Source organism: the organism of the source record quoted next, unplaced genomic scaffold, assembly GCF_019419815.1.
Source record: "Pyrus x bretschneideri cultivar Hongxiangsu unplaced genomic scaffold, Pyrus_bretschneideri_v1 Contig33, whole genome shotgun sequence".
NCBI classification, from domain to species: Eukaryota; Viridiplantae; Streptophyta; class Magnoliopsida; order Rosales; family Rosaceae; genus Pyrus; species Pyrus x bretschneideri.
The window spans coordinates 1797499-1814534 of NW_025999646.1; the positions used below are offsets into that span (position 1 = coordinate 1797499).

General features: G+C 39.1%; 2 protein-coding genes across 2 annotated transcripts; both read left to right on the forward strand.

Moving 5' to 3' along the window:
• Positions 1 to 652: 652 nt before the first annotated feature.
• Positions 653 to 4646, forward strand: LOC103944162 (triose phosphate/phosphate translocator, chloroplastic). Its single transcript, XM_009354577.3, is given in 13 exon segments — positions 653 to 1111; positions 1228 to 1302; positions 1444 to 1509; positions 2579 to 2657; positions 2791 to 2911; positions 3005 to 3100; positions 3265 to 3377; positions 3465 to 3542; positions 3635 to 3709; positions 3711 to 3752; positions 3838 to 3937; positions 4020 to 4120; positions 4313 to 4646. Coding segments are annotated over 13 exon segments (1218 nt in total). The 5' UTR covers positions 653 to 857; the 3' UTR covers positions 4331 to 4646.
• A 1826-nt stretch (positions 4647 to 6472) lies between these two features.
• On the forward strand, positions 6473 to 16970 carry LOC103944163 (homeobox-DDT domain protein RLT1). Its single transcript, XM_009354579.3, has 18 exons — positions 6473 to 7260; positions 7356 to 7811; positions 8381 to 8457; positions 9079 to 9480; positions 9557 to 9646; positions 9726 to 9890; positions 9985 to 10207; positions 10520 to 10620; positions 11115 to 11201; positions 11304 to 11453; positions 11555 to 11710; positions 12181 to 12390; positions 12524 to 13228; positions 13314 to 13868; positions 14261 to 14893; positions 14995 to 15099; positions 15373 to 15633; positions 15850 to 16970. The coding sequence occupies exons 1-18, from the start codon at positions 7116 to 7118 to the stop codon at positions 16687 to 16689; spliced, it is 5361 nt and encodes a 1786-aa protein (XP_009352854.2). The 5' UTR covers positions 6473 to 7115; the 3' UTR covers positions 16690 to 16970.
• The last annotated feature ends 66 nt before the right edge of the window (positions 16971 to 17036 follow it).

Sequence of the window (17036 nt, forward strand, 5' to 3'; positions counted from 1 at the left end):
CCATCCTATCACCATTCAACAACTCAAACCTCTTCGAAATTATTTAAGACCGCTTATAAAATAACTAAAAGCGAAATTAACAATCAAATCATTTTGATCGTGCTTCTTAAAAGAAGTTAAAAACGGTTTTAGATTTATAAGTACTTTCTTAAAAAACAGTGATTATGCATATTCAGAAAACGCTTTCAACATGCTAACATTTTGTGGAAAAGCGCATCTTATTTGAATTTTTGATATATTTTTAGGATTACAATTCTAATGTACATGTAAAGGCAGAGGAGTACTTGAACTGAAAATGCAGTTGGTTGTAAAAGAGGTTGTATGCACTTTTGGATTCAACGGGTTTGTAACAAAAACACCTTTAACATAGTGCAGTCACCTAACTTAAGCTCTTATAAGCAGAGGTGCTACATGGAATGAGATTCATTATGAATCTCTGGGTCCGAAACCTACGAACCGAGAGATTCAATATGTTGAAGAGAGAGAGAGAGAGAAAGAGATTCGCACTGTTAAATTTTTGAGTTTTTGCTAAGTGTGCCAATGAAATAGATTAATGAGATCAAATTGAGTGGTCCAAATTTCTCTGGACACAGTGCTACATAAGCAATTTCTAACTTAATCACACCGGCGGATGTACTCCACTAACGTGTTCCGTCCTCGTACAAGATCCTAACCAAACGAACAGAAACAAAAGCAATTAGCCGCCCTTCGTTCTCCCTGCAAACGCAAACGATTCGTTTCGTTCTCTGTCCCTGCGCTGTTCAGAACAACTAATAAGAGCTCACTGTATCTTCCCAATTCACATTCCCCACTCCCTCTCAGCCACTCGGTTCTCCCTCCTGCTGTCCCCACCAATCATGGAGTCGCGAGTGTTGTCACGCGCCACCGCATTCGCACCGCTACCCTACCAGCGCAAGCCATCCCACAGAGAAAACGGCGCCGTCTCGTTCGTCTCGGCCCGGCCGATAGGGGCCGTGAGCGAGGGTGGGAACCTCATATGGGGGAGGCAGCTCCGCCCGGCGCTGCTGCTCGAGGCGTCCCCGATAAAGAGGGAGATTCTCAAACCGTGCCTCGCCGCGGCCTCGTCGCCGGCTCAAGGAGATTCCGCCGGGTGAGGTCCGTCTCCTCCGTTCTGACTCGTCTGACTCGCCACCGTCAGCCTCCGTACTAATGAGTTTTTTTGGTTTGTGTTTTTTGCCGGTTCCTTCTGACTCGGTGGTGTTACAGGGACGCGAAGGTGGCGCCGATCGGGTTCTTCGACAAGTACCCGTTTATCCTCACCGGTTTCTTCTTCTTCATGTGGTACGGACTCGCGCGCTTCACCTACAATTTAACGGCTTAATATAAATTGTTGAAACAGTTTATATTTAATTTGAATTTATTTGTATATATATTTTTGAGTAATCATTGTGTTGGAATTACGGATTTGTCCTTGGTTTGCAGGTATTTTCTGAACGTAATTTTCAACATCATGAACAAGAAGATCTACAATTACTTTCCGTATCCATAGTAAGTGTCCCCATTTTCGATTTTTTAATACAACTAGATGTTACTGTGCTATATTAAATTATATACTGTTGTGCGAGAAAGCTAAGTGCTTTAGAGCAAGTCCATTCCCCTTTTGAAGGCAGGTCCAAAGTCTAAAAAAATTAGCTGGCATTCCCAAAAACCCACTCCATCCTACAAAATAGACCGGCCCAAAGTTCATCCCAATCTCTAGGCCGGTCCAGAATGGGTTAAGTGAGGAATCGGCCTATCTCATGTCATGTTGACGTCAACCATGATTGATTCTTTTTTATGCGGCTGGCGTGTGGGTGTGTGTTCTAGACTTAAAAAAAAAATATTGTTAGAATCTCACTGTGAGCCACGTGTCCACTTTTGGACGGTTGGATTTCAACATTTTTGAAATCCAACGATCCAGATTAATTAACTTAATACAAAATTATAAAAAATGTTTAAAAATACGAAAAAAAAAATTTAACGATTTTTTTATATATAAATACCTAACCATCTTCTACACAAATTGTACTTTCAGAAAATGACACATGACGTGACAAGATTGGTTAAAAATTATATTCGAAATTAAAAATAATTTTTTTAATTATTTTATAAAAAATTAATAATATTTTAATACGAATTGACTAGATTTTGGGCCAGCTCATTTTTTAGGAGTGGAGATTCATTTGGCCAATTAGTGTTCAATCAAATCAATTGCTATCCATTTGGGTGAATTAAATGGACTTGGGCCAGGTCATTTTTTAGAGGTGGATTTGCTCTTATGCAACAAGATATTACTATGCTATATTTCAACTCATACACTATCTAAATGTTTTCATGCAACGAGATTTTACTGTGTTGTATTTTAAATCATGTAGTTGCGAAAAAGCTAAATGGTTTCCTGCATCAAGATGTTACTGTGCTATATTTTAAATCATACAGTGTTATGCGAAGAAGCTAATTATATGATAGTGTACAATTAGCTTAAAATACGGTCGTAATGACATATCCCATGCCTGTTCTAGTTATTTTAAGTTCCGGCTTCTTCTGAAGAAATGAGTTTTGTTGTGTGCGGGTGCAGTTTTGTGTCGGTCGTGCACTTGGGTGTCGGAGTAGTGTACTGTTTGATCAGCTGGGCCGTGGGACTTCCCAAACGCGCTGTAAGTGAACCACTTCAATAAATAAAGGGGGATTTGAATTCGAGAGTTAGAACGGACAAACTGACCTAACTCACGTTTGCAAATCTGTGTCTGGTTCACTTGAAATGTGACCTGGTGTTTTCTCTCCATGTAGCCCATTGATGCAAACCTCTTGAAGCTGCTCATCCCAGTGGCAGTGTGCCATGCACTTGGCCACGTCACCAGCAACGTCTCGTTTGCAGCCGTTGCTGTCTCCTTCACACATACAATCAAAGGTGAGAGCACAAATTTATGATCCAGCAGATTTCGGAGAAGAACAAATGACTATGAAGTTAATGGTGCATTAACGTTGGATTTATTTGTTTCAGCTCTTGAGCCATTCTTCAATGCTTCTGCTTCGCAATTTGTCCTCGGACAATCAATCCCCTTGTCTCTATGGCTGTCCCTGGCTCCTGTTGTTATTGGTATGCTCTTCTGTTTATGTTCATTCAGTTGTAATCGTATTATCCGAGATTTAACCAAATGTGTTGATATTAATGTGCAACTCATTATTTCGATGAATCATTTGTCCGAACAGGTATAAATTTAGTATCCCGTAAGTTGGTATTTCCATGGTTTTAAAATGCAGGTGTGTCGATGGCATCGCTGACTGAGTTGTCTTTCAACTGGCTTGGCTTCATTAGTGCTATGATTTCAAATATCTCCTTCACTTACAGGAGTATCTATTCAAAGAAAGCCATGGTGAGTTTTCCTTCTCGAAAACTTTACGTTTTGAATTCTCCAAGTTAACTTTTCCCTCTTTATATAACATTTTTGTTATTTCTGCAGACTGATATGGACAGTACCAATCTCTATGCTTATATTTCAATCATTGCACTCTTCGTCTGCATTCCACCCGCTCTCATCGTGAGTATACTTCTCTTGAGACCCCTAGACGTTTGATTCTGCAACTGAAATAATAATTTTGATGAATTCCGTGTCTCGTCTCTCATCAACAGTTAGAGGGACCTCAACTGATCAAGTATGGCTTCAATGATGCAATTGCCAAAGTAGGACTTGTCAAGTTCGTCACCTGATCTCTTCTGGGTTGGATTGTTTTACCATCTCTATAACCAGGTACATGTGTAGTAGCATAATCTTCTCACTTGAATTCAATTGTTATGAAATCATACGAACGGTTTATGTTTTTCCAAATTCTCAGTTGGCCACCAACACCCTGGAGAGAGTGGCGCCTCTTACGCACGCAGTTGGAAACGTGCTGAAGCGTGTGTTTGTGATTGGCTTCTCGATCGTGGTCTTTGGTAATGATTTTATGTCTGACAATCTTCAACTTCGTTTTTAGATCAATGAAAACTTGACTCTTTTGTGTTCTACTGCTTGCAGGTAACAAGATTTCAACACAAACTGGTATTGGAACTGCCATTGCAATTGCAGGAGTGGCAATCTACTCTTACCTCAAGGCCAAGATAGAAGAAGAGAAACGAGTGAGTCAGATATAGCTAAGTATATAGTTCATGCAATCTACTCTTGCATCCAATGTCTGCAATCGTGCATGTTTGGAGTTGCCTTTAAACTAGTATTAGAACCCGCTTGGGACTGCTTATGTAGGAAGCACTTCTGCTCACATTTTTCTCAGTTAGCTAATGCATTTTTCATTTTCTTTCCTGAAAATCCAGCAAGGAAAAGCTGCATGAGACGGAATGAAGAACGGACATGGAGGGAACCATGCATTGTAAATTTCATAAATTCCCTTCAGAAGAAATTGCAAATTGAGTATCTGTTATCTATGTCATAGTTTGTTTCCTTTCCTCCTCTCCCCCAACCACCCCCCCCCTCCCCTTCCTTCCTTCCTTCCTCTCCTCCTTCTCTTTCCCTCTTTTTTTCCCCATTGATTGAGAGTACAAAGACATTCTAATTTGTAATGGTCATTTCTTTATCATGTTTCTTGTTTACGTGATTTTTACTTTGTATTTATTTCATTCTCTCATCAAAGTCACGCAATTCACTTTACTTTTACATGATATCAGTTGTCTAGAGTTTTTATTAACGTCTCGGTCTTCATGACAACCTTTTCATAATATTTTTTTCTCCCATCCTCTTTTTGTAAGTTGGATGTGCCAAACAATTACAATAAAGTATAAAGGAAAAAAATTATTTAAGGCCCGAAAGTGATTGGACAATTGTTCCTACAACTCTTTTCCACAGACAAGCGGTTGTAAGAATAGTTGTCTGATCGTTTGGTTGCAGTTAAGTTTTTTAATCGATTGGAAATTCAGAGCTGCAAAACACTGGCCTCCAACTGTAGACACACTTCTCTTTGAGGAATGAAGGATAATCAAGATTTAGCCACTCAAGCAAGGGTGAGGATAAGGACCTTCCATGTTCTATTGGGGTCCTTAAAAAGATGGTTCAAGATATTCAAGAGGGAAGAACCATAAAATTTTGGGAGTGGATTGTACCCTCTACTAAATGCTTTTAGTTGGCCATTTTCTTATTGATGATCAGAAACTTGCCACGAGCTCTAAAAGCTAAATCAATATTTTGATACATCTTATAATTAAAATAACACAATTCCTTAGTTAGTGCTACGGAAGTGCATTATAGCAACTTAGGGCATGTTTGATTGGGAGTATGATTCTCTCCCCTCCAAATTTCCTCTCCTTCTATTTGAATGATCATGATTAAGTAACGTCAACATTTTGTGTTGACTTTTTTTTTTTTATAGAAAGAAAGAAACAGAGAAAAATGAGAGAGAAGTGGAGATGAGAGAATCTTACATTCTTAGGTTGATTGGATCAAATTGGATATGAAATTTCATCTTTATATGGTGTGGTTATCTTTAATATTAGAAAGCTAGATGTATATTATAGATGAAATAAATAATCATAGAAACTTGTCCTGAAAAGTAGCAATTATATAACCAAACCTTAAACATGGGTTTCAATTCTTCGAATCAACAAGCTCGTCGACAACCCCTCTTGCTTCTCCTTATTCTTTTTATTCTTATTTGGATTTTCATAACAACGGATGTCTTGTGTGGGTCGTGAATCGTAATTTTAATCAATATGAAATACAAAGTCTGATTCAATTTAGACCACCAAATGAGGCCTTATTGACCAAAATAAAAAAATAAATAAAAAAAATTCACCACGTCACAAAATCATATATTTCTATCCTAAAATGTTAGAGTATCTCCAATGGTGAAGCTAAACACGCGCTTCATTGTCACGTGATCTACGGTGGTGATCATCGGGCTAATGAATGCGTTCAGTTTTATCTTTCTGTCTTTTTATTTTTTATTATTTTTTTATATCAAAAGTTAACCAAAACTGTACTATAATGGTTGACGTGACAAATTACTAACTCAATTACCTTATAAATAGAAAAAATGTATCACTCCAATAGAATACTGAAACAAGGACAAATTCGAATCATTTCTCTTGCCGGCTGATGATGCACAAAGCCCATTTTCTAATCATCCACTTCACAGAAGCCCAGCCCAATGGTGTACAAACTAGAAACGGGGCCCACAAACAGAGGAAAGCAGAAACACATGCTCGATCATCGCTCACCCAATGACAAGATCGCATCCAACGAACACACAGAATCCAAACAAACGAACACCAAGAACCCTTCGATAAACACACGCACACACATGATGATACGATGCGATAACATATTAACTTAATTCAACCAAAACAAAAAACATAAAACAAAACAAAAAAAATGAAAACTGAACAAAGAAAGAACCTTAAAAATTGTTGCCAACCCAAAAAAAAAAAAAAAAAAAAAAAATCTGAAAATTCAAGAAATAAAACATATATACAAAATTAAACAAAACAAGCAGCCGAGAGTCCAACACACACGACACAAACATTAAAAACCGAAAAGTCATCGGTTCACATGAAAGTAGCATCATGTGAATTTAAAAAACACAAAAATTTAGAAACAAAAAAGTGAAAAATCAAATATTATGGAAGGTGGTGGAATTGGAATTAGAATCAGAGGGAGGAGGAAATACTACTGTTGCTGTTGCTGTTTTTATAATGTTCCTCGTCCCCCTGATTTTCCCTTTTCCTATTTTTCGATATTATTAATATTAATCATTGTTTTTGTTAATGATGTTATTGTTTGTTGTTGTGTTTTCTTTTCAATCCCCGTAAAAATTCAACATTTATTTATTCCTAAATGTTTATTCTTCGTATTCTTATTATTCCATCATGATAATCCTACGCCTTTTCTCTTCTCGATCTCGTCTTCCTTGACTGGTACGGTATTTTGTTTTTAGAGAGAGAAAGAACGAACGAGAGTTTTAGAGAGAGAGAGAGAGAGAGAGAGAGAAGGGGCAAGGAAATCGGATTCCTTTGGAAGACCCAGTTTTTTATGAGAATTTGGGGATCGGGGTTTCGAGGTTTGAAGGTTTGAGGGATTGAAAGGCGGAAGCTTTCGGTGAAATCCCAGATCTCGGTCTCGATTTCAATGGAGGCGGCATCGGAGGGAGAAAATCAGAACAAAAATCATGAGAGCAATAGTAAATTTAACAATTCCAGTGAGGGGCAGAGCAAGCCCAAGCGTCAGATGAAGACCCCCTTTCAGCTCGAAACCCTCGAGAAAGCATATGCCTGTAAGTTCGATTCCTTACAAAAAAATTTTGTAACTTTTGGTTTGGATTTCTGTGGAAATTGAAGTTTTTGTTTTGATTTTTGGGTTTTTGGTCAGTGGATACCTACCCGTCGGAGGCGGTTAGGGCTGAGCTGTCGGAAAGATTAGGGCTTTCCGATCGGCAGTTGCAGATGTGGTTCTGTCACAGAAGGTTGAAGGACAAGAAGGAAGGGGGTCCACCCAAGAAGCAGCGGAAATTGGCACCCGCTTTGCCTGAGCCTCCTATGGATGATTTGGCTCATGGCTCAGAGCCGGGTAGTGATTATGGGTCGGGCTCCGGCTCCGGCTCAAGCCCCTTTGGTCATGCACAGTTGCGGAATGTGGTGGCTAGGGGTGTGGCTGATGACATTCCAATGAGGGGGAGGAGGTATTATGAGTCGCCACAGTCGAAATTGGAGCTCAGAGCCATTGCTTGTGTGGAAGCTCAATTGGGAGAGCCATTGAGGGAAAATGGCCCGCTTCTTGGGATAGAGTTTGATCCTTTGCCGCCAGATGCATTTGGGGCACCTATAGGTATAATTACTGGGTTGCCTTGTTGATTTTACAGCTCAATTGAGCAATGCCTTGTACTTGACTTATGTGGGACTGGATTGCAGCATTGTGCAGGGAATTTTGTGCATATTCTTGTTAGTGGGTTTATGTTGGTCTATTTTTCTCAGAGTATATTTGTATTTTGTACACCCTTCTATAAGATAACAGAAAATATTTTCATGACTTTGTTTTGCCATGTTTAAATGTGTCAATACGTAACCAGTTTTTCTGATAATTAAGTTTACTAGTTTGTTTAACATTCGTTCCTAGTTTGGTTTAAGATTAACATTTGCTTTGAAGGCTTTATGCTTCACTGTAGTTTAGCAAAAATGTTTTGAGTTCCAAATTTTCTCATCTTGTGGTGGTCTAAAAGTATAGACTTTTACCCAAAGTAAATGCATTGGAATCCGAGAAGTTGTGAAAAAACATACAATTTAGTGCTTGATAAAAGCCAGATTGTTACCCTAGCATATTATTTCCGGTTATTTGAATGATTTTTTGGTATGCATTTAGGTTTCCTGCTAACCCTTTTGATTATTTACTTGGTGAAGCAGTTGCGGAGCAGCTGAAGCGGTCTGCCCATGCTTTGGAGGGCAAATATGAGCGTCATGATGCAAAACCAAATAAAGTCTGTCCTTTTTTCTTTGATCAATTGATTATTTTTATACACCGTATGATGGTATGTGCAATATGATAAGATCTGCTCTATAAGATGTTGGCGAGCCATTAAGTGGTATACATGTACTGCCCTTCTTATTATTATGTGACATCCTTCAAAACTTAAAACCACAAGATAATCTTGTGGGGTTGGACGAACATAGGGTTGGTGGTATTATTTTGCAACTCACTTGAGTACTGTTCGATGACTGCAGCAGTATCTATAGTTTCTGTGCCAGTTTTTAGAACTCTAATTCGATTGAACATGCTTCAAGCAGTCTGAGTTTCAAATCTTAGCAAGAGTATTTGTATCTTTGTCCAAATCTTCTTAGCTTAATTTTATAAGGGTGATTTAAAGTTGTGTTTAGTTGCATGACTGGTAACAAAACAACTCATTATTAACTGTCTGGGTACTCTTTCTCCCTTGCGTTCCCTTTTCCTCCTTGTTGTGGGAACTAATGCATTAAACTTGATTTTGCACCGTTGGTATTCTTATCTTTTTCTGTTGCATGCAATTTTCGGTGTTTATGTACTCATGTGTCCTCAATTCTTTTTGGATGAAACATTGAATTAGAATGAGTTTTCATCCCAGGTTGCTCCAAGGACCCTCCATGAATATCCCTTTCCTCAAGATCACTCCAGTATTCGGTCTGATGCATATGGACAAGTCTCCCAATCTCATTTTCACGATTCAGCCATTGATGGTCCATCTGCAAGAACTTCATCATTTGCTGTTGGAAATGAGCCGTTGTCAAGGGTTCATGTTGTCCATGGTCATGCGTCGCGTGTTCGTCTTCTGTCTCAGCAGGAGAGGCAAGCGGTGCCCTACTCATCTCCTGTTGATGATGGAAGTGTACCACAAAGGGACTCCTTCACTAACGTAAGAGTAAATACTCAGTTTAGTGATCCCCCTGTTGTTGCACCGGAAAACTCTAATGTATTATCTGAAGATCAAATTAATGACTCTATTCTGCGAATGGAGAGGAAACGCAAGGTATACTTGTGCAGTTAAGTTTATTTGAATAGTATTTTTTTTCTCAGCCAAGGACTTAACTAGTTGCGCCTTGTAGAGTGAAGAAGCGAGAATCGCTAAAGAAGTTGAAGCTCATGAGCTGCGGATCCGGAAGGAACTGGAGAAACAAGATATTCTGAGGAGAAAGGTTCTATTTTTCAGTCCTAAACAATTGTTTCTGAAGCATAGCAGTTTGTATGCTGATATTTTGAATTTTCTGCTTATAGAACGAGGAACGAATGAGGAAGGAAATGGAAAGGCAAGACCGTGAAAGACGAAAAGAAGAAGAGAGGTTGATGCGTGAAAGGCAGCGTGAGGAAGAGAGATTAAAGCGTGAGCAAAAACGTGAAATTGAACGAAGGGAAAAGTTTTTACAGAAAGAGTACATAAGAGTAAGTTCGAGGACTTACTAATGTAATGCATATGTGATGTATCTTTGATTTTTCAACATAACGTGATCTTAACCCCCCTGGGTTTATTGTGTAGGCTGAGAAAAGGAGGCAGAAGGAAGAGCTTCGCAAAGAGAGAGAGGTAGTGAGACGCAAAGCTGCACTTGAGAAGGCAACTGCACGCAGGCTTGCTAAAGAATCTATGGAGCTTATTGAGGATGAGCAACTAGAACTAATGGAGTTGGCAGCTGCAAGCAAGGGTTTGTCCTCCATTATTTCTATTGATCTTGACACCCTGCAAAACCTTGATGCATTCAGAGGTAGGCGTTGTTTGGTAACATGAAAACCTCTCTTAACCCTCGATATGGCTGCTTAGAGTACCAAATTATATCTTCTAGACCTTTATAAATCCATGTGATCTACTATTCTATTCAGTATCCTCCCAATTGGTGTATGTTCTCTGGCACTCATTCAGAGAATTTTGAAGTTAAATCTTTTGAATCTTGAATTCAGTTTAATAAGCTTGATACTGACCGATCCAGGACTTTTAATGTACTAAATTGAGCAAATAAAATATGCAGTCTATAGTTACTCTATAAATTTATTCAATAACGTGATTTTTCGTGGTTCAGATTCTTTGGTTGCATTCCCACCTAGGTCTGTGCAATTAAAAAGACCATTTGCAATTCAGCCGTGGATCAATTCAGAGGCGAATATTGGTAACCTTCTCATGGTGCGTTCTTCCTTTTTCTTATTAGACGAGCTTTTAGAAGTACCTTATATGCTGATATCAACTATTCTTGTACGATTTATGGGTACAGTATTTCTTGTGCACAGGGCATAGTCAGTAATATCTATGGTCCAGCCTCTGGCTATTGCGATAGTTTCACTGTGCTTGTCTTTCTTCCTGGTCTTGCATGTGTTCCCTAGTTCTATTGTGGAAAAACGATGATAAGCTCTTACAGGTTTCGTGGACCTATAACGATGCTTTTTGGCACTTCATTATTTAGTAGAGGAGACTAATTATCACTTGTAAAGATGTTGTTCTGATATCATTTGGTGTATGTGACTGTCTTATTGGTATGTGATCTCATGGTTTTTAATTTTGTGTCTAGTTATAAATTAATTGTTCTCTCCAGTATGCAAGTTACTTGTAGTAGATTCTTTGTTGCTGATATTTGAATTAATGCCTCCGATTCTGATGTTTGAATGTTGTGATGTTAACAGGTTTGGAGATTTTTGATTACCTTCGCTGATGTTCTCGAGTTATGGCCCTTTACACTTGATGAGTTTATTCAAGCATTTCATGACTATGTGAGCCACCAATGAGTTATTTTATTTCAAAATGTGCTTTCTAATTATTTGTTCTTCTTATGTTTTCTGCTGCTCATAGACTAAATACAATTTTGATATTAGGATTCAAGGTTGTTGGGTGAGATCCATGTTGCTCTCTTGAGGTTGATTATCAAAGATATTGAAGATGTTGCAAGGACTCCTACTGGATTAGGAATAAATCAAAATGGTGCTGCTAATCCTGGAGGTGGACATCCACAGATTGTTGAAGGAGTAATCTCCTGCTCTCTTCATGCACGCAGTTATTTTGTTTGCTCATTTTGTTGCTTTTTCCTAATATTTCTTCATATTTTGGATTTTACTATTCGTTTCAGGCATATGCATGGGGCTTTGATATACGAAACTGGCAGCAGCACTTAAATCTGCTAACATGGCCTGAAATATTCCGGCAACTAGCACTTTCTGCCGGATTTGGGCCACAGCTGAAGAAAAGGAGTATTGCATGGTCATACACACCTGATAAGGATGAGGTTCCCTTCTCAATTCTTTATAATTTATCTCCTGCATCAGTTAAGAGTAGTGAAAAAAGGAAGTGAAATTTATATACATAGTAGTTTGAATTCAAGTTAAATTGGCATCCTAGTTCAAAGTAAGAGCATCAAAACTTAGATGGTTGGCTTTGCTTAGGTTTGATTTGTGAGTTGAACTCGATGATCTGACGAAGTTCAGACTTAGCTTAATGAGAACTCCAAAGGAACCCATATGAATATCATTCAGACTTAGCTTGACGACTAGTATTAGTGCAGTGCTCAAAGACTTAGTCTAATACTGCAGTTACATTTTATGTTCATACTTCATATTAAGCCACCTTATTGGTGGCTGTTCCTGTGTATATTTTCCTCAATCAATTAGTACATTCAGACGTTACAGATTTGGAATTTCTTCTGTTTTATTTTTGTTGCTAAAAATTGCAAGACTCATTGTACAATTGTTGTTACAGGGTAAAGTTTGTCAGGATGCCATTTCTAATCTACGAAATGGTTCCGCAGCTGTAAATGCATTTGCAGTAATGCAAGAGAAAGGCTTACTGGCTCCAAGAAGATCTAGACACCGGTTGACTCCTGGAACTGTAAAGTTTGCAGCTTTTCATGTGCTTTCACTTGAGGGAAATAAGGGACTAACAGTGTTAGATCTTGCAGAAAAGATTCAGGTGACTAAAATTTATTGTTAGCAAAAATTCTGTTGTGAGCCTTGTGACAAGAGTAGTCTTTTTGGTATTGGGTTTTATGTGCTTCATTCCTGATTTCTTTTTATTTGTCCATTATCTGTTCTTTTTTTGTAAGAAATCTGGCCTTCGGGACTTGACAACAAGCAAGACTCCCGAAGCTTCAATTTCTGTTGCCTTGACAAGAGATACTAAGCTCTTTGAAAGAATAGCTCCTTCAACATATCGTGTACGAGCTGCTTACAGAAAGGATCCTATTGATGCTGAGGCTGTACTTTCAGCGGCCAGGAAGAAAATTCAGATATTTGAAAATGGAATTTTAGCTGCGGAAGATGTCGATGATGTTGAAAGAGATGATGTTGAAAATGATGAGGTTGAAAGAGACGAAGACTTTGAATGTGAAGTTGATGAAGATCCTGATGTTGATGACTTAGCTACTCCATCAGTTGCAAAGAAATCCCCTGATGATTACAGTGAAGTAATTAGTTTCTCAGAAAATGGAAAGGACAGTTTATGCGGCGATGTTGGACTTGCTGTGAAAAATGAGTTTGATAAGGATGTTTCATGTTCCCCCGTCACTGGTTCCAAAGATGCATTCTGTCCTAGTGCTTCCTCAAAACAGTGTGTTTCGGGTGTAGATATTAGTAATAGTAATCTTGACCAAGAAAATATGGAGATTGATGAAAGCAAGTCAGGTGAGTCATGGGTTCAAGGACTTACAGAAGGGGAATATTCTGATCTCAGCGTGGAAGAGCGTCTTAGAGGTCTTGTTGCCTTGATTGGTGTTGCAAATGAAGGAAACACTATTCGTGTTGTTCTTGAGGTAAATATTTCCTTTCAAGTTTTTGAAATCAATGTATTGCTGTATTTTCTGTGTAAAACATAAATTTGACACCAAAATTCAACAGGATCGATTAGAAGCTGCAAATGCTCTTAAGAAGCAAATGTTGGCAGAGGCACAGCTGGATAAAAGTCGCCTAAAAGAAGAGAATGTTGGTAGGTTAGATTTTCAATCTTTTATGGGAGGCAAAGCTGACGTACAAGCTACCGGAGTAGAGGACGGCCAAAGTCCCTTACGGGATGTTGATAACAGAAACATTGAAGCATCTCCAGTCACTGCAGAAAATCAAAAGTCTATCCATGGGTCACAAGGTGTTCAGAATCAGCTAAATGGTGTGCCTGTTGAAAGGACCTCAGCAGCCCAAGATTTCTCCATGGGTTCTGATAACTTTTTGTCTCAGCAACTTGCATATGCATCAAAAAGGTCACGCTCACAGTTAAAATCATATATTGCACATAGAGCAGAAGAGATGTATGCATACAGGTCCCTGCCTCTTGGTCAAGATCGTAGGCATAATCGATACTGGCAATTTGTTGCATCTGCATCAAGAAATGATCCTGGTTCAGGCAGAATTTTTATTGAATTGAACAATGGAAGCTGGAGGCTTATTGACACTGAAGGGGTAACGCTTAACAGTTTTTATATTCTGTTTCAATGGCACTTGTCTCTGTGTTTTTGTGTTTCTTTTTGCACAAATGAATGTTGTTATGCAGATTACATTATATCTTTAGGATAAACCATTATTGAGCCCTTCATCCATTTGATGTGAATCAAAGTTGTGTTGGGCATCATTTGCTTCTCAGCAAAGTTGGAAACTTATTATCCTTTTATGCTTGCTAGATTTGACATGCTGTTTCAGTTGGCAGTATGTCTTAGGTTCTCAAGTCACATTTGTAATAGGTTTTTGTCTGCTTGTTGGCATGCTTAAATTTTATGCTTGCTAGATTTGACATGTTGTTTCATTTTTTTTAAGAGCTTTATGATCATAATATTTTGAATTCATTGTCTGTATAGGCCTTTGATGCTCTTGTTACAGCTCTGGACACACGCGGGATTAGGGAATCTCATTTACGCTTAATGTTGCAAAAGATTGAGGCATCCTTCAAGGAGAATGGTCGGAAAAATGCACATTGTCCTAACAATGCAGGCCCGAGTAAAAACCATGTTAAAAATGAAGCCGGCGAAATGGATTCTAGTCCTGATTTCCCTTCTCGTTTTGACAGCCCTGAAAGTACAGTCTGTGCTTTGAATTCTGATACAACGCAGAGCTCCTCTTCTTTCAGAATTGAGCTCGACAGAAGTGAAACTGAGAAAAGGGCTGCCTTGAGAAGGTATCAAGATTTTCAGAAGTGGATGTGGAAAGAATGCTTTAATTCATCTACCTTAGGTGCCACGAAATATGGGAAGGAGAGATGCAGACCGCTGTTTGATGTTTGTGATGTCTGCCTCAGTTGTTATTACTTTGAGGATTCCCACTGCGATACTTGCCATCAGACTTTTGACGCTTTCAACAGAAATTTTGACTTTAGTGAACATGTAATTCAATGTAAAAGAAAAAGGACGTTGGAACCTTGGGATTTCCATGTTCCTTGTACTTCTGTTCCCTTGGCCAGGAGATTGCTCAAGGCATTAATAGCTCTTGTTGAGGTGAGATACTAATGCTTTACACCTCGGGTTCTGCTGGCATCTAATGTATCCACGCTTGATTTTTTATTCAGTCTACATATCACTCACTTTTTGTTTCACAGGTATCTACCCCACCAGAGGCTCTTCAATCGGTTTGGACTGAAGACCGTCGAAAGATGTGGGGAGAGAAACTGAATGCGTCATCATCAATGGAAGAACTTCTACAGGTTTCTATCCCTTTACTTGTTTTATCTTATGCTCAACCCTATATCCCCAAGAAATTTTGTTTTTCTGATTTCCTTTTTTTGTTTTTTACAAACAAAATGAAAAGTATCCTGTGGAAATATTTATCCATCATTTTCACTTCCATTTTTCTCCATGCTATTCTATTCACAACTCACCAGTGAGTTTTTGGGCCTGTACGACCATGGCTCCCCGTATGTCTGTTCCCATACTTTTTATATGATAAATTGCTCATTTTTGGACAAACTTCCTCGCAGACATTGACTCTGTTTGAGACTGCTGTGAAGAAAGACTTTCTGTCATCACACTTTGCACTGACAGAGGAATTACTGGGCTCCTGCAAACAGTCAGGGGTTGTTCGCGATTATCTTGACAGTGGATCCGTTCCTGTACTTCCTTGGATACCACTTACCACTGCAGCTGTGGCTCTGAGGCTTCATGAGATAGATTCAGCAATTACATATGTAAAGCAAGCAAAACCTGAGCCCACTGCGGACAAGGAAATGGGAGAATATCTTGTGAGTTTTCCCTTTTTCTCTTTGCTCTCATTCTTGGTATTCCCAGCAAAAATAAATAAATTGAAAGAGAATCTGCTGGAAACTTGGTGATAGAAAAGCACGCAAATCTTTAAAAGACAGCTTTTATGAAATTCCATAGATGTTGTATTAATGTTGGTGGTGTATATACATCTTCTACCGTGTCATTCAACTTACATGTGCTTTTTTCGTCTACAGAATCAACCTATGAGACTTCTTACATCGAGGAGTGAGACTGAACTAACAGAAGCAGGCCTCAATGAGTACAGGAGGGAAGACAACAGTACTCACCTGAAAAGTGGACGAAACAGCTTTAGACGTGGTAGAGGAGGTCGAGAGCAAGGACGCGGTAAAAGGTGGCAGAAAAAGGTGAATAATCCCAAATCAGTGGTAAGTCGTCGGAACATTAGGGGTAATGAGAATTTGAGTCAAGGGTTGAGAACTGTGGGAAAACGAACGCAGGGACAAGGGAGTGGACGGGGTCGCCGAACTGTTAGAAAGAGGAGAATGAAGAACAGGGCTGTTGAGGAGACACCTCTGGGCCGTATGAGTGACATACGCAGCAGCCCTGAGAGTGGAGGAGAATCGCCAAGAAACTTGGCTGAGGAATGGGATGATGAAAAGATTGATATGAAAGGTGACGAGCAAGGAGAGGGATATGAACAAGGAGAGTTGGAAGAGGGATATGAACAAGGAGAGTTAGGAGAGGGATATGAACAAGGAGAGTTAGGAGAGGGATATGAACAAGGAGGCGCATTGGAATCTGAAGACGACGAACAAGCAGTGGGATATGAACAAGGTAACTGGGAAATTGGGTTTGATGGGACTTCCAGCGGATGGAACAGGGGTTTAGTAGAAGCTAGTGACAACGATTTGGATACTTCTGAAGATGACAATAACGTCATGGAAGAAGTGAGAGATGAAGATTCAGAAGGGGATGTAGATGTCGATATGAGTGATGCCTCAGATGAAATGCCAAATGCGATGAGAAACGATGATGGCACAGAGTCGGAAAGTTCAGATGACTATAGTGAATGAAGATCGAAATATGAACTGCCTCTGCGCAACCGAGGTACCCTGGCTGCATACAGTTTTAGATAATGCAGCTTTACTAGCTGCTCGTCTCATCCTGGTGACGGAAATCAATATCGGCCTCCCCAAATCTTGATTTTTGCTATTATAATTATTAGATTAACATTTCCATTTTATGGATTAAATTGCTAAGTGGAAGTGTATGGATAGAGGATACTGGTTTAGGTCATTAAGCGTGTAACAAAACCATTTATTTACCTAATCAAAAGGTGAGCAAGTTACTTATAGCGCAAGAAACACATGTTCTTGTATTTTTAGTTTGTCAAATGCCAAGGAGATTCTTTCAAAAGTCA

Bases quoted from the DNA above. Each gene is read 5' to 3' on its own strand.
- LOC103944163 (XM_009354579.3), top strand. From the start codon at position 7,116: ATGGAGGCGGCATCGGAGGGAGAAAATCAGAACAAAAATCATGAGAGC. The intron at 9,891-9,984 runs GTAAGTTCGAGG...TTTATTGTGTAG, and splicing joins TACAGAAAGAGTACATAAGA to GCTGAGAAAAGGAGGCAGAA. The intron at 11,711-12,180 runs GTTCCCTTCTCA...TTGTTGTTACAG, and splicing joins ACACACCTGATAAGGATGAG to GGTAAAGTTTGTCAGGATGC.